At 50.3% G+C, this 22,315-nt stretch overlaps 2 protein-coding genes across 2 annotated transcripts in view; one reads left to right on the forward strand and one right to left on the reverse strand.

The window, feature by feature from the left end:
- The window catches only part of LOC137467950 (zinc finger protein 271-like), a 130,242-nt gene that overhangs the window by 103,174 nt on the left and 4,753 nt on the right, over nt 1-22,315 (forward strand). The gene's annotated exons all lie outside the window — the stretch shown is intronic.
- On the reverse strand, nt 17,371-18,729 carry LOC137467956 (zinc finger protein 154-like). The gene has a single exon (XM_068179357.1). The coding sequence runs from the start codon at nt 18,727-18,729 to the stop codon at nt 17,371-17,373; it is 1,359 nt and encodes a 452-aa protein (XP_068035458.1).

The raw sequence follows: 22,315 nt of genomic DNA on the forward strand, positions 1-22,315 counted from the left end.
GGGCTGCACTGGAGGGGATCCTCTGGACATCTCTAAACTCTCCCTGCCACAGCATTTCTGGGTTTTGCTTTCTCTCCTTCCCTGATCTTCTCTCTGCTTCCTGGATATTTTCCTCCTGCAGGTGTTTCCCTGTGCCTGAGCTCTCCCTGCCAGCACTCACAGACCCCAAATCTCTGTGCATTCTCCTTGGCCTGACAGAACCCTGCCTGTTTGCAGGGTACTGGCTGGGGGCAGGTTCTGTTTGCAGCTTGGAGAAAGGACAGCTCAGACTGAGCCTGATGGCTCCAGCAGAGGAGATGCTGGTTCTGTCCATGGGCAGAGTGGCTGCAAGCATATTAGACATCTCGTGTGAACCTATTGATCACTAAAAGTAACAGTTCAGATGTCTCAGGCACTTGTCAAAATTCATAATCAATAATTCATAATAATCCTTTATTATTTATCTTTCCATCCCTGCCATTCTCCAGTAGTAGGAAACTGGATACAAAGTCTTTGGTGATTTCCTCATTTTTATCAAAATCCTTGTTATGGGAAATTCTATGATTGATCAGAACCCCTCAGCATGTCAGAGATTCATGAGCATTTTAACTCCCCTGTACCAAAAATACTCAGAGTTGTACTCACAGGGTCTGTGGGCATTGGGATGTTCCAGCTGTAGGAGATCACTCCAGGAGCTGCAGCTGCATTGTCCTGCAGCCAGAGGTTCCTGTGCCAAGGGCTGCCAGGGATTCTGCCCCAGGCACTTCTCAGCACCTTCCCAGCCCTGACTGACGGAAGCTCTCTGTGCCTCTGTGCTGTGCCCGGGCTGGCTGCAGGCAGTGCCCCAGCCCTGCTGGGCTGGGAGAAGAGCTGCTCATCCAGAGAAATGTGCTTTTAAAGCTCTCCTTGGTTACGAGGCTCACCCTCTGTGCCAGGAGCCCAGCCCAGCTCAGCAGCACAGACACAGCACAAGGACTTTAATGACCCTCTGGGGCTTTGTGCTCAGGCCCTGAACATCAGGCCCTGAGAGGGAGCTGCAGAAACCTCTCCAGAACTCCAAGTCAGAATCCAACTCCAAAGTTTCTTTGACTTTTAATGGGTCCCACTGAGGGACACGGCTGAGAAAGTGTCCCCAGGCCCCAGGCAGAGCAGAGAACTGGAGGCACTGATGACAGCTGGGGACAAAGAGAAGCCAAGTCTTGGTGCCCTGGGGCACAGCAGGCTCTGTGCCACCAAGGGCTGTCAGGAGACACCTTGTCCTGAGGCACTGGGGCCTCCTGGCACAGCCCCAGCCAGGCTGGGCACTGTCAGCCCCTTGTCCTGCCCTCAGCATCCCCCCCTAGCCCACATCCCAGTGGCCTCAAGGATCTGCTGGAAGGAGTCCCTGGGGAGCCTTGCTCAGGAATGGCCCTGGGGGCTCCTTCATGCTCCCAGGGACTGCAGGTTTTTCAAAGCACTTTGGCTTTGGCTTTTGCCTTGGAGTCTCTTAGAGCTTTGTGCAATCATGGCCTCCAATTATCTGCTGTAGTTAGTCCCTTGAGAGGCTTTGTCAGGAACAACACTCAGTGGGGCTCATGAATGCTTCAAGGTACTTCAGTTCTTTTAAGGTACTTGGTGTTTCCCTTTTGATCCAGACTCTGTGAGAGGTTTGTGCAATCATGGCCCCAATTATCTGCTTTAAGGAGTCCCTTGAGAGCTTTGTGCTGACACTCAGTGGGGCTCATTGATGCTTTGAGATACACAAGGAGTTTAAGGTACTTTGGATTGTCCTTTTCACTCTGAGTCTCTGAGAGGTTTTTGTGCCATCCTGTCCTCCAGTTCTCTCCTCCAAGGAGTCCATGAGGAACCTGCATTGTGGATGGACCTCCGTGGCACCCATTAATGGCTCGAGAAACTTTGGGGTTTTCTTCTGACTTTGACTCCCAGACAGGTTTGTGCAATCTCCTCTCAGGCCCTGAGGTTTCAGGGCTCAGCTCCAAATGCACCACGGGGCTCATTAGGATCAAGCAAGTCCTGACAAACCATGGCTGTGCATTGATTTCCCTCTGCTCTACTGCAGTTCATTACGAAGGTTTCCTTTTAGGTTATGGAGAAATATTTCAAAGAGCTTCTAAGAAATATGTATTCCTATTTTAAAGAGTGTCTTTATTACTGTTCTCTTTCAAGAAGAGCTGATTGCAGCATTCTGTGATTGATATTGATGTAGGGCCTCTCCTAAGGAGGTCTGCCAAGGTCAAAGAAGTTTTACCTTGAGGTCTGACCCAGTGTGGACAACCTTGCACCACATTCCCCAACCCCATGTGAGAAACAATTTTCACTTTCAAAAATTTAACTGGTTTAATAAGAACTTATCAAAATACAACAGAAGACTGAATAAAGTAAAGAATACAGCACCAGGAGCAAAGGAGCACCATGTGCTCATCTACAAAATGGATGTTCTGTCTTTTATACCTCCAGCCCCTCCCAAAGTCTTGTCAATCCACTCCTCCTTCGCTGTCCAGTGGTGGAGATCACTTTCTTACAGCTTGACTGGAGCTCAGGCTCTGCCATAGCAACAAGCCGACCCTCCCAAATGCCCTGACTGCTGAGGGCATCCCATGATAACAATGCAGGGGGAAGGGAAAGATAACTATACACCTACGCAACTTCTCTTAACATATACCTAATATTCACCCCTTAATTGGGAGAGTCAACCATAGGATTACTTATCTATAACAAACCCCCATTTTCTGTTTTTACAAGTCATTTTGCTGGAACAATTAAGTAAAAAAAATTCTCTCTCTCTTGAAAGAGTCATACTAGCATCTGTGTATGTGGGCAAGGACAGTGGGAACAGGAGAAAAATCTCAGGTTTTCCTTAGACACACTTATTTGGAGTGGACAAAAGGGCCTAACAGAGGTCCAGGATGGCTTTGACTCCCATCTATCATGCCTATGTGGTTGCTACCCATAGTCATTGTATCTTAGGGGTCCAGAGGCCAGCTCGGTCTCGCCCTCCAGTCCCTGTTGTATTCAAAGACAGTTGAGGGAATGACAGTGGTCCGATATGACCTTTTGTCCCTACCTTACCATGCCTACGGGGTTACTGCCCACAGCAGGGCTATGCCATCTTCTTGGAAGTGAACAAAGGGGTCTTGCCCTCCTTCCTTTGTCTTATTTTCTTAAAGAAGCTATCCCATTACCTCTTACGGTCCCTTGTGTACTTCCCCTCAACAGGTGCTGGTAATTCTCACCCATTAAAACAGGAAGACAGTTCTCAAGCTGGCTGGTGGAAGCTTGACTTTGGGTGTCTTGGTGTTTTTCTGGTTGTCTTTCAGTCTCTGCCTGAGAGTCAATCTCGTTTCCCCTGGCCTGGATTTTACAGTCCACTCATTGTGTTTTTCCTGCTGGGCCTTTAATTCTGTTGGCATGAGTCCATCTGTGGGCATGAGTCCATCCCCACTCTGCAGTTCACACGGCTGATTCGGTGGTGAGCAGTTCCTGAAAGGGACCTTTCCACTGAGGAGTTAAATGGTGATCTCTCCATGACTTGATCATTACTTGATCAAATCCTCAGAATTAATATTATGGATTCTGAAATCCAGGGTGGTAGTTTGAGGAATTGCCCCTTTATGTCTTAGCCCTTCTAAGGTTTCTGCTATAGACATAACATATTTCTTGGCATTGGCTTCCCCTTCCTCATAGGTGGCAACCCTCCAGGATGAGGTCAAAAAGGGTAACCCAAACGTCATTTCATAGGGTGACACCCCCAGATCTGACTGGGGTTGAGTTCTAAGTCTTAATAAGGACAAAGGGAGACATTTCATCCATGACATTTGGGTTTCAATCATCAGCTTACCTAGAGCTCTTTTAAGAGTTTGATTCATCCTCTCAGTGTGACCAGAACTCTGGATGCCATGGAGTGTGTAATTCCCATTTACTCCCAGGGTTTGAACAACATTTTGCAATATTTTAGAGATGAAATGAGTTCCTTGGTGTCATGATCCACTTGTGTGGGGTGTTGTGATGGTTCTGTTCACCAATCCCAAACATGCAAAAAGGCAAACAACAAGGGACTATTAGGTAATCCCAACAAATGCACCTTTATTAGGGGCCAAAACAGTAAATGCGATAGTGGGGATCAGAAAGGAGATAAAAGGATAGAGAGAGAGAGAGAAAAGAGGGGGATGGGAATAGCTACCAACACAGGCGAGATCCTCACTGGTCCGGACGATCGGGATCCGTCTGGTTGTGTCGGGGAAGTCTTCGAAGTTCTGGTCAACTCAGGGGTTCAGTTATACTCCACGGAGGAAAAAAGGGGGGAACATGCAGGACAATGAAAGTCTGTTGCAATTGCTGCAGGGGAACAAGTGAGTCCACTGAAACCACCGAAGCAGGACGAACACAATGAAGAATAAGTCCATTGGAAATACTGAAGAAGAACAGGTCATGTCATTAGTGGTTTCCCCACTCCCTGTGGTAGGGGTCTCAGTCTCAGTCCTTGGGAGGAGGGTTTTCGATCTCCGTCCGTCTGACACAGTGGTAACGGGGCAGATGAGAGGTCTTCAGTGAGAGACCACTAGAGTCACCCCAAAAGTTCATTCGGCTTCAGGAGGAGAGTGGGCAAAGATACACCAGGCCGTTCCTTGCTGTGTTCATGCCGGGTCCTTGCCGATTCCTTGCCAAATCCTTGCCAGGCCTTGTTCGGAACAGCTAACGTAATGGTGCAGCAACTGCACCTGCACTGCCACTCTCTCCAAGCCGGTACTGTAGTGGGGAAGGGGGTTTCTCCTCGTGGCAATCGGTAGGCAAAAGTGGGGGCTTCAGACGGCCTCTTACACTTGGTCTGAATCAATCCTGTTCACCATCCCATGTTGGGGAATGATTGATTCTAGAAGTGTTTTACTCACAACATTGGCATTGGCTTTAACCGTGGGTACCGCCTCTACCCAATGAGTCAGGTCACCTACTATCACTAGTAAAACCTCCCACCGTTGTACCTGGGGAAGCTCGGTAAAGTGTCCATGGATGTTTTGAAAGGGCTGTAAGGATAGTTCTCGCCCTCCCCTGGTGTTTTCCTCATGACCTTCTCATTTACTTGTTGGCATATCACACAGCTTTCAATTACCTGTTTAGCTATCCCAAAAATTCCTATGCAGCCCCAGTCCCTTAGAAATTGATCACTTAGCGCTTGTGTACCCCAATGTGTTGTTCCATGTATGCCTTCTGGCATTTTCTTGGCAAGGGGTTTATTCAACATTTGGCTCCAATCTGCTGATCTCCACTTCCCTTTGTTATCTTTCTTGGCTCCTGTTTTGAGGAATTCTTTCTCTTCTGTCTCACTGAATACGCAGACTTCTTCCATTTCTCTCATGGGGGTTAATGCTATCATTAGTTTTCCTGTCCCTGATTCGGCTGCATTTGTAGCATCTAAATCTGCTAAATGGTTCCCTCGTGCTTCTTGAGTCACTCCTTTTTTATGTCCTTTAACATATACTGCTGCCACTTCTTCTGGTAATTGTAAAGTTTCTAACACTTCTAAAATAAGTTTTTAGTTCCTTTCCCCTTGAATTTAATAGCCCACTGTCTTCCCAAATTTTTCCAAAGGTATGCACTACTCCAAAAGCATATTTTGAGTCTGTATATATTGTTTCTCTTTTCTGTGTGAATATTTCCAGAGCTCACTTTAGGGCATACAACTCACATGCTTGGGCTGACCAGTTAGAAGGTGAATTTCCTTTTTCTAGGGCCACTAACTCTTCATCTACTATAGCCTACCCCAATACCCTGTGCCCTGGATTACCCGTGAAAATCCATCAATGTACAATCGTTTCCCACCTTGGAGTGGTTGATCTGTTAGGTCCTCTCTTACTTTAGTTTGATAGTTTATAACCTCTAGGCAATTATGTATTAATTCCTCACCTGGTTTTCCATCTAAAACTGGGCAGGGTTGAGTTGGTTACTCACGACTAGCTCTAAACCATTATCTGTTAAGATGGCTTCATATTTTAGTACTTGGGAATCTGTGAGCCATTTCTCAGCCTTTTAGCTGAGGATACTCCTTACGGAGTGAGTGGTATCTATTTTCAGTTTTTCTCCAAAGGTTAATTTTTTTCTTTCTTCTATGAGTGGGGCGCTCGCTGCCACTGCCTGAATGCAGGTTGGCCACCCTCAGCTGACAGGGTCTTGCAGTTTTGATAAATAGGCCACTGGTTTCCTGGATCCTCCCCGGTCCTGGGCTAACCCTCCATGTGCTGCCCCTTTTTCTATATCCACAAACAGATAGAAGGGTTTGTCTAAGGCAGGAAGACTCAGTGCTGCTGCACTGACTAATTTTGGCTTTAAAGCTTCAAAATTTGCTTGTCGTCTTCTTCCCACCTAATCTCTTCTTCTACTAACTTTTCATACAAGAACCTGATGGCCTGCATGTATGCTTCAATCCATAGCCTACAGTATCCCAACAGGCCTAAAAACCTTCTGACTTCTCTCTTAGTTTTTGGTCATGGGAGTGAGGCTATCCTTGCAATTCTCTCAGGGTTCAGCCGCCAGCTCCCTTGACAAATCACATGTCCTAGGCATTTTACTTCGCTCTCTACAAATTGGAGTTTCCCTTTTGATACTCAAAGTCCTTCGTTCCCCAGAAAATTTAACAATGCTATGGTGGATTCTCGAACTTCGTTTTCTTCCCGTCCTGAGAAAAGCAAATTATCTCCATACTGGATGAGCTTTATCTCAGGTTTGATGGAGAAGAGTTGTAGTACTTCTCCCAAGCCTTGACCAAATAGGTTTGGGGATTTGGAAAACCCTTGTGGTAACCAGGTCCACCGAAGCTGTTGCTTTCTCCCTGAATCGGGGTCCTCCCAATCAAAGGCAAATATATCCCTACTTTCTTCTGCCAGTGGACATGCCCAAAAAGCATCTTTTAGGTCTATCACACTAAGCCACTGCTGTGCTGGGGGGATATTGCTCAGTAGTGTACAGGGCTTAGGCACTACTGGGTACCGATTCACTGTTCTTTGGTTTGCTTCTCTTAAATCTTGGACAAGCCTGTATGTCCCATCTGACTTCTTTACTGGTAATATGGGTGTGTTTTGGGGGACATACATGGCTCTGATGTCCCCTCCTCAAGTAGGTCCTGGATCCCTGGCTGCAGTCCTCGTCTCCCCTCAAGGGAGAGTGGGTATTGTCATACCTGAACTGGATGGTTCTCATCAACTGTTTTTATTACTATAGATTTCATGTCCAATTCACCTCAATTTTTAAGTTTTGCCCACCACCATCTCATTAATTTTGTCCTCATTCTCTTCTGTTATTTGGAGAAGATTAACCACCATTTTTCCTTCCTCTGGGAGTACTCCAATGTCTAACTGCACCTGTAAATGCCGCCCTAAAAGTTTGCACCCTGCTTGTGGAACTAATAGGACATCCCCTGTTTGGATTTTTTGCAGGACAATGGACACATTCAGCAGATGCACAATCCAGCCTTCTGGTAACAAAGGAACCAGTTCAAGAAACGGGGTCAGTGAATCCTTGATGACAGGAAAAGAAGAAGAAGTCAGAGGAGTCGGCAAAGTTGTCAGCAAAATAAAAAAGAGAACTCAGGGTGGGCCAGACAACCAAAGCAAGACACGTCAAGAATCGGGTGATCCAATCGGCATTTAATTTTAGACACATAAACAGCTAGGATTAACCAATCATGTATTAACTAGAGACTCGTGCACAGCAGAACTTATAATAAATACAGGCCTTTGTACAATAAAATTGGTTTCACTTGATCATATTGATCATGGCGAGATGTCCCATTTGTGATTCTCTGCACTGCAATTCCTATCTCAGACCCCAGGTCTAATGATGCATGGCGATGCACAGCATCCCTTAGACATTCTAGAAACTCAGATGGAGTCTCAGAAGGCCCCTGCTTAACAGAATACAGGACAGACCAATTTTTGGTCTTTGGGATAGCTGTCTCCACCCGCAGTGCTATCCAATCTTGATAATCTGCTAATTTCTGTAACTCTGCCAATATATTTGGATGCCATTTAGGGTCCCTTGGAGAGGGAAAAATTCTCTTACATCCAATCACCAGCTTTTACAGTTATCCTCTGCCAAAGCCCCTTCTCAGGATCAGCTGCTTTTCTGTTTCAGTGAAAGTATCCAGTAATAACTGGGTGTCTCTCCAATCTGCATTGTGTTATTTGATAACATATCGTAAATGCTTCGCAAAAAGTATCAGGTTGCTGTGGTAATTTTAGCAATCCTTTCCCATGCCTCTAGATCAGGGGTGGAGAATGGTGCTTTAACCATCAGTCTCCCTCCTTCCAGTCCCACTGCCTCTCACAGAGCGGCCTGTAACACTGCTTGTCTCCTGGTTCTGGACAAAACCGGACTGCCAGGAGGGGAGTGCCAGGAGGGGAGTGGGTTCCAAGCCTACGTCCTGTGTTTTTGGAAAGTCCACCTCATCCTCATCCTCATCCTCATCCTCCCGTCTCCTAGGAGGCACTTTCAGCAAATGTATTGTATCTTCTTCTTGAGCTGCAGCACGGTAGACCTTATCTGACTTGGTACATGGCTGTCCTATGCTGCATGCTGAGCAACTTTGCTTAATTTGCCCTCTATTTCCTTTGTTTTCCTTCTCAAGGGCTAACACCAGTGGGTCTGAGAGAGCGCTGAGCCCACAGTCCCTCTCCCATTCCATATGATTTCACAAGGGGAGAAACATACCAGCAGAAGAGACCTCATCCTACTTCCTTCCTGTCTTAAAAACAGCATTAACTGCAACAAGGTATTACAATCTAAAGTTCCTGCCGGTGGCCACTTGGTTCAGTCTTCCAGCCTGTATAATGGCCACTCCGCATGCAGCATTGGATTAAATCTTTCTTGTTCTCCAATCCCACCTTACTGGTGACTTCTTTCCAGTGGGTTAAGATACATCCCAAAGGGCTAGCTTGGGGAACTTCTTTGCTCTGGTGAGTTCCCATTATCTCCTTCTCCTTCTCACTTCCACCCAAAACTCTCTTCACAAAGCCTCACAGTCCTTTCCCAATTCTCCTCCCACATGCAACCCCAGGTTACAGGTACCAGATGTGATTTTCCACACACAAGCTTTAAAATCTGAGGTTCAAAATCAGCTTGATTAGGAAACCTCTGTCCACACTCAGAGCATGTGCCCCGCCGCCTGCTGAACAGCAGTACCAACGCCTCTCACAAACCCCGCATTGCAATAGTGCCCATGGAGGGTGCCAGTCTCTCAAGGTGCCCAAGGCTCCCAAGAACTGCCCGCAAAGGCAGGCTATTCCACTTACTCCTTCGTGAATTTCTAAATTCTCCACAGCAGGCTGCTTCCCATCTAGAGAAACTACATTACCAGCTTTTCGCTGCTGAGGCGGTTGCGATACAAAGTAGAGGCATTAAGCAGTCTTAGATGGCAACTCTTTATTATCAAAGATGGTTGACTTTTTATACACTTTCTAATTGTTTATACTTCTTCTACTTTAACTATTGGCTACAGTAAATTAACATAACACTATGAGTGAAAAGTAACAGTGACTTTAATTGACTTTTAAAAAATGCTTTGTTTAGTTACAAAGTTTCCTCTTTATCTTTCTTCAATTCCTCTCTTCTCTTAGTCTCCTTAATAACAACCTTAAAAAAACTCCTTATCAACTTCTTACTTCTCAACTTCTTTGCACTTCTTTAGCTAACAGACTCGCTGTTAGCCCCTTCCACACCAGCTGAGGTCCAGTAAAGACCCTCTAAATAAACCCGTTCATCCCCCTTATCTATCCAGTGATTTACTGGATTCGCAAACTCCCAGGGGTCAAGCCCGAACCACTGAGGCACTGGAATCCTCTCAGTTCATCAAGCCATGGCCCTGGCTGTGTGAGGGGTGCTACGTGGACACGAGACAGCCGGTCCTGTCCTGCTGGGTCCCAGCAGTGCCTCTCAGCAGTCCTGCATCCATGTCAGGATGCTGGCCAAGAGAGGTCCTGGAAGCTGAGGCAGCTGATTTTAAGCTTGGGCAGGTGCCTACAGGCCAAGGCCAACGGTGTTCCCTCAGGATACAGCAGTCCTGAGGGGTCTCCCTCATTCAAACAAATCAGCAGACAAATGCATTGTCAGCCAAAAGCCCTTTTATTGACCTGGCAGGAGGGCAGGGGTCTGCATCCCACTAAAGTGTTTCTCTGCCACATATAAATTTCAGTGGGTTGATGTAGGAGTTGTATCAAAATCACCATCCATCTTTACACTGCTGAGGTGATTCCATAGGCAGGCGGTTAGAAATACATGGTGTCAGATTCCCATACTTGAAGCTGATGTCCAGGCCCTGGCCAGGAGCGGTCTCGATGCCCCAAAGCAGCACAAAGTCTTCCTCACGGCTTCCCTGCACAGGGCTGATTCCACACTTGCCCTTAGTTCTTCTGGTAGACTGTGTCTAAAGCTTTTTGTCAGGTCACTCTCATGTCAAGTTAGGCCAGACAGGTTTTTGTTATGCTAACTGGTGCTAAGTACTTAGGCATGTCTGTGCTAATTACTTGTTTACTCATGTGAATTGCTTGTGCTTACTTATGTCAAACCAAGGCCTTGTTCCATCCCCAAAGGTGCCTGAGGCCACAGGCTCCTTGTGGCACCAGTTGCTTTCCTGTGGAATGTTCTACCTCCCCCAGGGTAAAGAGGGAGCTGCAGAAAGAGCTTGCCAGGCTGCTCTCCATCCTTTCCCAGCACTCCTGGTGAAGTGGAGAAGTCTGAGCTGAGCGCAAAGGTGCAAATGGAACAGCCGTGCACAGGAAGGCTCGGTGGGAAGGATGATCCAGGATCCATAGGCCTGGCAGCCTGAGCGTGCTCCAGGGGAAGGCCTTGGAGCAGATCCTCCTGAGTGCCATCCCACGGCACCTGCAGGGAACCAGGGCGTCTGCTGGAGGGTGGGAAAGCTCTGCGGAGGGACGGGGACAGCTGGGGCTCCTGGCGAGGTGTTGAGGGCTTCTGTGTGAGAGTTTGGGGGGCTTGGTTTTGGTGGGGTGTTGGAGAAGGAGTTGTCTGGAAGGTGAGAGGTCTAGGCTGGAATTTGAGTCAGTTTGAAGGCAGCATCTGTGCTTTGGCACAGCTTTGGTTAGGGAGGCCAGAAGGAATATCTGTGACTTTTCCTCTTCATGGTCCTGATTCTCCTGCAGGGAACAAGAGGGGAGAGCTGTGCTTTACTAGCCACTCAGATATCTATACCTGGGGCAGGATTAGCCCTTTTGCCATCTACTCAATTCTTTGAGCTACTTTTCTACCACTGAGTGGACTTTCATTTCTTGAGAGCTTTTATTTCTTAAGAGAATAAGGATATTATCATCCCTACAGAGAAAACCAAAGAATGGTCCTTGTTTTTTCCCTTCCTCTGTGTAGTGCTATGTTCTTTAAAGTGACTCTCAGTGCATGAGGTTAAGGCAAATGAGTTGCTGCTTTGTGATGGGAAGCAAAATTCCAACTCTTCACCTCCCCAGGCCATCCCAATTAATTTGGGAATTTGGCAACTTTTTGGAACTACTTGAGTTGAGCAATGGGAAGTAAAGCTTTCCTGAATTGAGGATTCTTACTTGCCAGATTCTTCTGTGCCTTCACCGCTGAGGTGGTTTTGTGCTGAAGGCAATAACTTCAGTGAGAAAATAATTTCAGCATGGAGTAAGAACTTCTGACAGAGACCAAGTGTTGCCAGCGTTGCTCCAGGTGCTCCTGCCAACAGCCCCTGCAGGCAGGAGCGCAGCCCCCAATGCACGTGGGCTTTGGCTCCCTCTGGCACAGGAGCCCCCCACGGGCAGAGGTCTCTGGGGCAGGAGACGGGCACCGGTGCTGCCAGGGCTCGGGGGGTGGCAGGTCTGCTTGGGCAGGGACTGTGCCACACCTGCTGATGTCAGCGCTCCCCGGGCCCCAGGGCTCAGAGCAGCATTCCTGCCCTGGCCCACACGTTCCTTGTCTGTGTCACACCCGCGGGTTTAGGATGGCCACCAGCCGGGACGTGTCCCAAGGAGGCCATGCCAGCTTCTGTGAAGGCCCCGTGCCCTTCCCTGCGCAGCTGCGTCGGCAGCCCTGGGGGCTCCTTCTGCTGCCCTGAGCCCGCAGAGCAGGGCAGCGTTTGCTGATGGTTTGAGCCGTTCCTAAAGATCCTGTCGGGCTGTCTTACACACTTGGGGTGAGGGATTCCTTCCAATCTGATCCACTTTGGGTGGGCTGGGGGCGGCCCCAGGGCAGGGGGCAGTGTGTGCAGGGGCCCTTTGTGACACGGTGCAGCACGGTCACCGTGGCATGGAACGGGACAGCGTGTCCAAGGGCCCTTTGTGACACGGGGTGACATAGGAGCTGGCAGTGACAAGACCATGCCACAGTGCTCGGAGCATGCGATGGGACAGGACGGGACAGAGCGGCGCCGTGAGGAGCCCCCACACAGCGCACTCGTTCGTGTCTGACCCGGAGCTTTTTCGAGGCGTTATTCCTGCAGCTGACCTCGAGGCCAGACCCCAGGACTTGGTGACCCGTGGCCTTCCCGAGGCTTCTCTCCTGCAGATGTCCTCGAGGGCAGACCATGGGACTTGGTGCCCTGGAGGCATCTCCCATCCCTGCCACCGGTGCCCTCGAGGCCAGACCACAATCCTTGACAGGAGTCTCCTGTCCTTGTGGCAGGAGCCCTCGAGACCAGAGTGCAGGACTTGCTGTCCTGTAGCCTTCCTGAGGCTTCTCTCTTGAAGGTGCCTTCCAGGCACGACTGCAGGCCTTGCTGACTTGGAGCTTTTCCGAGGCATCTCTCCTGCAAGTAGCCACAAATCCAGTCACTGACATGGAGCAGAGACCCCCGAGAGTGCCCAAGCTGTCCTGGGTGGAGGAAAAAGAAGAAGGCGCTGGAGCTGCCCGAGCATAGGAGACTGAAGAGGTGGAGCAATTCAAGCCTCAGCAGGAGGGTGAGTGGCAGAGCTGGGCTGCTGCGTTGGTGGCTGCAGCCAGCTTGGCCACATACCATCCCATGATATCCCATGGCATCCCATGGCATCCCATGGCATCCCATGGCATCCCATCCCAGGGCATCCCATCCCATCCCATCCCATCCCATCCCATCCCATCCCATCCCATCCCATCCCATCCCATCCCATCCCCTGGGCACTTGCCCATGGACAGGACGGAATAGGGGCCAGGGCAGACACCCCACAGGCGTGCTCCATCCCCTGGGGCATCCCAGGGCTGTCCCTGCCTGGGGAGCGCAGGGCTGGGCTGTGTTCTCCGGCCTCTCCCGCAGCCCCTCAGCTCAGGCTGCGCTCGCTCTTTGCCAGGTGCAGCCGTGCAGCGCACACAAGAGCAGGAACGCACCCGTGGCCTCTTCCGCAGAACAGCGCAGGTACCTGCAGCCATCCCCAGCTGGGCTGGGCCTGCTGTCACCGCTCAGCCCAGCACCGCGCTTGGAGCATTCCGTGGAGCATCCCTGGCTTCCTGCCCTTCTCCTACAGCTGGTTTGCAAATTCATCAAGAGGATTCGGGAGGAAGAGACCAGCACCATGGGCACAGGGCTCAGATCATATTCGCACATCTTCAAAACCAAGACCTGTGCTGCCCTGCTGGATATGCTCGTAGAGGAGGGGTTTTCCAATCCAAAGCAAGTAAGCAGCCTGTGGCCAGGGTTTGATCCTCCCAGGAATTGCTTGGCCTGCCAAGCCATGCCTACTGGTCACTGGAAGCCTTTGAGGCCATGGCAGTTTGGTGGAAAGGAAAGCACTTCTCTGGGGAAGCTGGGGACATTCCTCCCTCTGGCAGCTTTCCAAGTCTCCCCGTGCCTTCTCCAGGTGCCTGCCATGGTGAGGTACATCCACCAGTGGCTCATGGCCAGTCAGTTTGCTGAGCACAGGCTGGACAGGGCCCTGCTGGATCTCACCGAAGAACAGCCTGCTGATGTACTAAAGTGTCCTGGTTTTGGGCAAATTTGGGAGAAAACCTTCAGAAGGAGCCCCCAGAAAGCAAACCCACACAGCACTTGCTCACCTGGCTCGGGAAGAATTTCCTCAGAGAGTAGTGGAAACAACCTGTTTATTGAGCTGGCAAAGCACTCCCCAGCACAAAAAATGAACAACACCAGATGACAAAAAGTCTTTCTACGCTCTGAAGAGGTGACAAATTCAGAAAGTCTCTCCTGGGAGTGGTTGCCCTGTTATCGGTCTCCGGTGCTAGAGATGCCTGCTGCAGGTCACAAAATGCAGGCTCTCGGTGTTTCTTGGTGTTTCCCAGGTCCCAATCATGAGCAGGTTCAAATGGTATTCAGGAAAGGGAAAGAAAAAAAACAGTCCAGGGAAAAAATTGGATTGCCTAGCTAAACTAACTAATAAGCAAAAGCAAGGGCAAAAGCAAAAAGCAGGAGCAAGAGCAAAGCGAAAGCAAGCAAGCCAGCAAGCAAGCAAGAAAGCCAACAAGCCCTAGCCACTCCTAGACACAGACTTTGGGGAGAGGTGAGCCAGCTGATAACAAGACAAAACAAACCTTCACTTTTCGGAGCCAGTCCTGAAAGCACAGAACATAACATCAAGCATAAACAGAACACACGACTGGGGATACAAGCACCATAACGTCACCCTAGGACATTCCACCCCTTATCTCCGAATCGTCAACATAACTACCAAACGTCATGTAAAAACTTCATCAGGTAAAAACTTCCATCTTTCACTTACTCAGACACATTTCCTTCCATCTCACTTGCTCAAACCTTTGACACACATTTCCTTCTGTCTCATGTCGGTGTGATTTAATGCAAAGACAGTGGCAGTAACATCCAACAAACAGTGATATTTGCATATGAGGCTCACCCCACAGTCAGATCTCCCTGAGGTACACATCGTGTTCTTCCATATTTCTGCATTATTCACCATGTACAACCTGGTCTCTGAGCAAAGACAATCCCACAAATGGGTTTGTCTGTACTCGAGGCAGAGTTGATCCACACTGTCGTCCCTAACAAACCTCTGATATGTGCCACTGGGATTTTATCTACCTGGATCGGAACAGCATATATAAAGGAGCAGTTCCAAACATATGGCACATTATGCCAATCAGTCTTCTGATGAGCCTGTGACATTTCTTACTCAACAGTGACACTGCAGTGCTGGCCACCAGGCCGGCTTGCCAAGTGAGGCTTCTGGCCATGCCCTGCAAGCAGCTGCTGCTGCCAAGGCACCTTTGGTGCCTCAGGCTCTCCCTGGCACAGCTCCCAGCACGGCACTCTGCCCTTGTGCCCGAGGCCTTCCCTGTGCTGGGGCTGGCCTGGGGCTTTTCCTGCAGCAGGACCTGCCCTGCTCCTGGCACAGGAAAGGCAGTTCCTGCTGGAGCAGGAGGCTCTGCCTGCAGTGGGCTCAAACCACTCCCGCAAGGCCCTGGTGACGTCAAAATTGCTTCCTAGAGCAGAATAGTCTATAATTGTTATAGCTCCTCTATTGAGGAGTAAATAACTATTTTTTAAATTTTATTCTGTGTTGTAAATAGACCGTTTTATCTAATAATTATCAGAATCAATCATAGCTGTATTTATACAGATTTATCTGGTATTACATCATTAATCTTTTGGGACAAATTGCATTAAGGTTCAATTCCACCTGTCCAATCTGCAGGGTCGGGATGGGATCCAGCCGCTGCCAGTCTCTTCTATTAGAAGGAATTCTAGAAGTCTAGGGGTCCTGCAGGGGTTTGAGGATCTATGTTGGCTGTTGGGGGACATTTCTCCACCTCATGACTCAGCAGGAGTTTCTCCAGTAAGGAAATAAAGCTTTTGCCTGAAGCTCCCACTCTGCCCATGACAGGAACCCCTGTGAGTGCCCGTGACATCCCGGCTCTTTGGCAGCCTGGGGACACCTGGGATGTCACCGTGGAGCCCCCGTGAGTGCCTGTGACAGATCGGTGACTTTGCAGCCTAATGTCCCCTTGGATGTCACCATGGGATGGCTGTGACTGCCTCTGACCACACGGCTCTTTACCATCCCCAGAAACCCCTGGGAGGTCTCCATGGAGCCCCTGTCTCTGCCTGTGACATTCCAGCTCTTGAACAGCCTGGAGACTCTTGGAAATTCCCCATGGAACCCCTCTGAGTGCCTGTGACAAATCTGATCCTTAGCAGGCAAACATCACCAGGAACCCCTGTTGCTGTGGTCAGTTTCCATGGCAACCATCACCAGCCCCTGTTGCTATGGTCAGTTTCCATGGCAACCATCACCAGCCCCTGTTGCTATGGTCAGTTTCCATGGCAACCATCACTGGTTGCTGTGGTCAGTTTCCATGGCAACCATCACCAGCCCCCTGTTGCTGTGGTCAGTTTCCATGGCAACCATCACCAGCCCCCTGTAGCTATAGTCTGTTTCCATGGCAACCATCACCAGCCCCTGTTGCTATGGTCAGTTTCCATGGCAACCATCACCAGCCCCCTGTAGCTATAGTCTGTTTCCATGGCAACCATCACCAGCCCCTGTTGCTATAGTCCGTCCCTGGGCAGCTCCATGGAGACCCCATGCCGGGGGTGGTTGCCATGGACACCAGCTCAGGCCTGGAGCCAGAGCCCGTTGCCATGGCAACCATTGGCAGTCCCATCCCCAGGGCCATGGGATCCCAGAACCACAGAACTGGCTGAGCTGGGAGGGACCCATCAGGATCCTCGAGTCCAACTGCTGGCCCTGCACAGGACACCCCAACAATGCCAGCCTGGGCCTGGCAGCGGTGTCCAAACGCTGCTGGAGCTCAGAGAGCCCTGGAGCTCTGACCCTTCTCTGGGGAGCCTGGGCAGTGCCCCAGCAGCCTCTGGGAAAAAACCTTTTCCTGAGATCCAACCTCAGCCTGCCCCGACTCAGCTGCAGTTGCTCCCTCCAGTCCCGTCCCTGGGCACAAGAGTGAAGAGGTTCCCACAGCCCCAGCCAGGGATCCGCTCCCAAGGCTGTTGCCATGGCCACCAGGGCTGGGACCAGCTGGGATGCTCGGTTTCCAAGGGCTGGGGTTCAGGAATGGGATTCCCCAATTTCCTGCTCCTGCTAAAACCGCACTGCCCCTCGCTGCCCTCCTGCCTCCAATGGAAAGCACAAAAGGCAAAGATCCCGGGCTGGGAGGAGAACAATTTACTGGGAACAGCAACGAGACAAGGAACAAACAGGAACAGAAACAATATTGATAACAGAAGGGATAAGAAAAAATATTTACAGGAAAAACTACATCACAACTGACTGGCTCTTCCTGGCCATGTATTTTCTTTTGTCTGGAAAGGACACCCTTCTCGTCAGGGACTGAGAGAGTCCCTTTCCTGCCCCTGGAAATGACCTGAGGTGGGAGTGAATGTAATGACAGGGCCATGGCCAGACCCTCATGTTCTTTGATCCCACACCATGCCATTGGCAGGGGCAGGAAAAGATCTCTTCCCAGCATGGATCACAGGGAACATGGATCACCAGAGCTCTTCCCAACATGGGTTCTCCCATGGGGGATGGAGCTGGAGCAGTGCACAAAGCTCTTCCTGGAGCTAAGGCATTTGCAGGGCTTCCCTTGCTGGTGTCTCCGTTGGTGTCTGGTCAAGTGAGAGCTCCTGGAGAAGTTCTTCCCACACTGGGGACACGTGTAGGGCCTCTCCCTGGTGTGGATGTGCTGGTGCCTGATGAGGTGGGAGTTTTGCTTGAAGCCCTTCCTGCAGTGGGGGCAGCGGAAGGGCCTCTCCCCAGTGTGAATCCGCTGGTGCTTGAGAAGAATGGATCTGGTCTGAAAGCTCTTCTGACAGTTGGGACATTTGTAGGGCCTCTCCCCAGTGTGGATCATTTGGTGGATGATCAGTTGGGACTTCTGGCTGAAGCCCTTCCCACATTCCCCACATTTGTATGGCCTTTCTCCAGTGTGGATCCTCTGGTGGCTGATCAAGTGGGACCTCTGGCTGAAGCTCTTCCCACATTCCCCACATTTGTATGGCCTTTCTCCAGTGTGGATCCTCTGGTGGCTGATCAAGTGGGACCTTCGGCTAAAGCTCTTCCCACATTCCCCACACTCGTAAGGCCTCTCCCCAGTGTGGATCCTCTGGTGGCGGATCAAGTGGGACCTTCGGCTGAAACTCTTCCCACATTCCCCACAATCGTAGGGCCTCTCCCCAGTGTGGATGCGTTGGTGGATGATGAGGTTGGATCTGTAGCTGAAGCCCTTCCCACACTCCCCACACTCATAGGGCCATTCCCCAGTGTGGATCATCTGGTGGCAGTTCAGGTGGGAGCTCTGCCTGAAGCTCTTCCCACACTCCAAGCACTTGTAGGGCTTCTCCCCATCATGAAGCTGCTGATGGCCCACCAGCTCCGAGCTCTGGCAGGAGCTCTGCCCACCTTCCTGGCACAGGGTGGGTCTTTCCTCCTCAGAGCACCCTGAGCTGGGTTTCCAGCTCCTCCTCCTGTGGGATCTCCTGGGCTTTTCCTCCCCGTTGGATTCCTGTGCCATGGAGCCGCTCAAAGCAGCCTCTGACACGAGGTTCTGCCATGGGGATTTGTCCTTCCTGGTCTCCATCTTCAGCTCCTTGTCTGGGGGAGGAAGGACAAGGAGAGGATGGGATTTGCCTCCGTGCCATAGGGAAGGGGAAGGAGATCCCCCCAGTGCATCCCCGGCAGGACTGCGTTGGCAGCGAGGTTGTCCTGTAGTTGGGGGCCGTGCTGGGCTGAGAGATGGAGCAGGAGAGAGGGGGAAAGGGGCAGTGACTTCCTCCTCACCTGCCTGGGTTTCCAGGGGCTCCTTCCCCTTCCTCGCAGCCTTCTCCTCCATTTCGCAATGGTTTGGAGAAGGAAAATTCTGTTTTGGGAGGAAAACAAGGGATGAGCACATTGAGCCTTGTACTGGTTTGAAGGCAAACCAGGAGGAGAGTCTAAGCCAGAATTACAATTTAATAAAAAAAAATCAATATCAAGGCAATGATACAGAAACACTGGCTTAGATTGACAGAGTCAGGATTTAACCTGACACCCCGTTGGTCAGGGTGGTGGTAGCAGTCTGATGAAATGGTGGCTGCAGTCCTGTTGGAGTGATGAACGTGATTCTGTCAAAGCGGCGATCCTGTAGAAGGGTCTGGTCTTTCTCTGAAGGTCCAGTGGTGGTTACGGAGCTCTTGTCCCCTGGGAATCCAGTAGGCAAGGTGGTCCTGGTGTTGCAAGGGTGAGATTATATCCAGGTAGGAATGCTTGGTTCCTCCCCCTGGGCGGAGCATCCCACAATGGGATGATGTAATTTTATCAGTCCTGCAGTGGCACTCAATGGCCCATTATTAACAGAAGATAGCCCCTGGAGGGCGTTATCAGGGCTGAGCCATGGAAGAGATAAAGAACACTGCCCCACCTGTTTATCATAGTTTATGAAGATGGTGACTGAAAACATACTTTGGGTTACATTGCACCCTGAAACAGTGAGGCAATCCCTGCTCGGGGTGGGGGGTGAACACCACCCCCCTTTCCAAACTGGCTCAGGTGTAAAACCCCCACCCTGGGAAGGCCACGCACACAGGGGACAATGTCACACTTGCCCCACCTCAGGGGAGGTCTCTGTCCCGGTCACTCCCTTGCTCTCCCCCCTTTTCTCTTTCTTCCATCTCTCTCTCTACCTCACATTTACTGTTCAATAAAATCCACTTGGGATTTGGTCTCGTTAGCACCTTAATTGGGGCAGAGGCACCTCTCTAACAATTTTTTAACCAGACTGAGACATTATTTTGGCGCAGTGAGTTCAGGGCGCTGTTGTCTGACCCCAAGTGCCTTTGACAACAGCATGGTTCCCTCCTCTCAGGCGGTTATGGTTCTTTCTGGAGGAACTCTTGGAAACTTCAATGCAGGTTCTTCAGTGTGACTTTTGGGAGAACTTATGAGGAAAATGGCTGCTGTGGGTGGCCAGTGTAAAGAAAATATTTTGTTGTCCTTCCTAGAAAAGTTTGTTAAAATCACTGGAGGAAAGGGAGCAAATGATAGCAGCAAGACTGACAAGGATCATTCACCCCAAGGTGAGGAACACAAGGCTGCACGAAGTCGTACAAGAAGCCCAGCTCAAATAGCTAAATTCCCCAATAAGTCCCAAATTCACAGGCTTGGGGGCTTTGCCAAATGAGTTATTTAGATATGATAGTTAGAGAAAGTAGCATGTACTTTTAGTATCCTCTTTTATATAGTATATTAATGCATTATAGCATAATTATAATAAAGAAATCATTCAGCCTTCTGAACTGGAGTTAGACATCTTCATTCTTCCTATTGGGTTCACCTGCATCTACAACAGCCAAATGTGAGAATCATTTTTCTCTTCATCCCTGTCACCATTGTGACAGGTAGACTGAGCTTTCCCTTCCCTTTATTAATCTGTATTGGGCCGAATTTCCACTTTTCTTTTATTGGAACCTGCCAGTAGCTGAGCTGGAGCTGTGCAGGAACCAATGAAATTTGGAATTGCCACAGAATTGCTTCTATTGTCGGTTTGTTCATGTTTGGGATTTGTTTGCATTTCCATCACAAGTGACTTGTGGGAATATCAAATATTCATCAAAGTATTTTATGCAGAGTTAAGTTTGATTTCTGCTGAGATTATTTTGTCTGGTGCCGAAGGGATGCTCCAGGGCAGTCTGTGCCTCTCGCCCTACAGGATGCTTGGGAGGGGCTTGGGGGGGTTGTCCCTGTCCCTTTTACCCCAGGCCATTCCCCAGGGTCTGTCCCTGTCATCCAAAGCCATTCCCCAGGGGGTGTCCCTCTCTCACCTCAGACCATTCCCCATGGGGTGTCCCTGTCCCTGTCATCCCAGGCCATTCTCCAGGGGGTCTCCATTGTTCTCACCCCATGGAATGCCTGGGGGGTCTCCCTCCCACTCACCCTGTGCCAGGAGTTGTTTGGGGCAGTCTCTGTCCCTCTCAGCCCTGGGAGTGCTCGGGGGTCTTTGTCCCCTTGCCCTGGGGGATGCTCGGGGTGTCTCCATCCCTCTGGCCTCAGGGAATGCTTGTGCAGGGCTGGGGACCAGGGGCTCTGTGTCCCTCTCACCGCTGAGGGTGCTCAGGGCGGGGGGGCTCTCCAACCTTCTCATCCCTGGGGAGGTGGGGGGTTCTCTGCCCCTCTCAGCCCTGGTGTGACCCCGCCCAAATGTCATCAGGGTCAGAGGGACAGAGACATCCCCAAACGCCCAGAAAGGCTGAACCTGGGATTTGATTTGGGATGAGGATTTAGGAAGAGGGTGGAATTGGGGCTGGGTTTGGAGTTGGGACTGAGATTTGGATTAGAGCTGGGATTGGGGTTAAGGCTAGTCATGGGATTGGCTTTAGGGCTGGGGTTGGGATTGGGTCTGAGGCTAGATAATTCTGCCTCTGGGATGAGATTAAATACAGAACTGTGAGTGTGTCTAAATGTGGAGTGAGATTGAGAGCAGGATCAGGGTCAGGTTTGGGACTGAGCGCACTCAGAGTGGAACAGGCAGGATGTCACTGCAGGATGTCCCTGGAATTGTCCCAGCCCTCCTCAGGCACCTCCAAACATGGGGGGCAGCTGGGTTCTCCAAGATCCAGGTGCTCCCACACTGCCCCTCAATGCCAGCCGAGCATTCCCTGAGGGCAGCCCTGAATGTGACCCTTGGGGCTCTGGGATCAGCCTTCACATCCCTGTGGGAGCAGGTGCAGACATGATGAGAGATTTTTCCCCTGCCTCTTTCCTGAGGAAGGGTGAAGCCCAGCTGTCCTTTCCTTCTGGTGCCTTCTACTCTCCTCAGCTGAGGATGCCAAACTCCCCACGGGCAGGAAGGTCCCTATTCCCTGTTTCTTTGTGACTGCTGCGTGGAACATCCATTCAGAATGAAGAACGTTCTGACAGCCCTGCTGAATGACAGCGGGAGGAGATTTGTGAGAAAGGGAGGAAATTGTATTTTGATTGGAAATACAAGTCACAAAATTATTTCTTTCCATCCCATTCCTTTTCAGTCAGTTGCAGTTCTGTTTTCAGAGTGCCACCTTCTCAGTGTTTGTGTCCTCTTTTCTCTCCTGCCTCTCTTTGCCTGCTCTGTGTCTCTCTCAGTGTCTCCCTTGATCCAGGGCAGCTCCCACCAAAGGCCCTGCCCTGATTTCATTCCTAATCCATGAGCTACAACAACTATGGGTGAAGTTATGAAGGCTGGCAGTGAAATGTCACTGTAGGATCTTGCTCCACTTGGCTTCTGGCTCCTTGTTAAGAGCTTTGCCTTCAAGGGCAGGAACATCTTTTCCTGGCTGGGAACTGGAATTCCAGCCCCTGGGAGTGTTGCCGTGGATCCCAGAGGGGCATTCCCGAGGCTCCCAGGGTGCTGCTCCTGCTGTGGCTCCCAAGGAGCCGTGTCACATCAGGGAGAATCTCAAAATCTT

The sequence above is a fragment of the Anomalospiza imberbis genome, unplaced genomic scaffold (assembly GCF_031753505.1).
Source record: "Anomalospiza imberbis isolate Cuckoo-Finch-1a 21T00152 unplaced genomic scaffold, ASM3175350v1 scaffold_90, whole genome shotgun sequence".
NCBI classification, from domain to species: Eukaryota; Metazoa; Chordata; class Aves; order Passeriformes; family Viduidae; genus Anomalospiza; species Anomalospiza imberbis.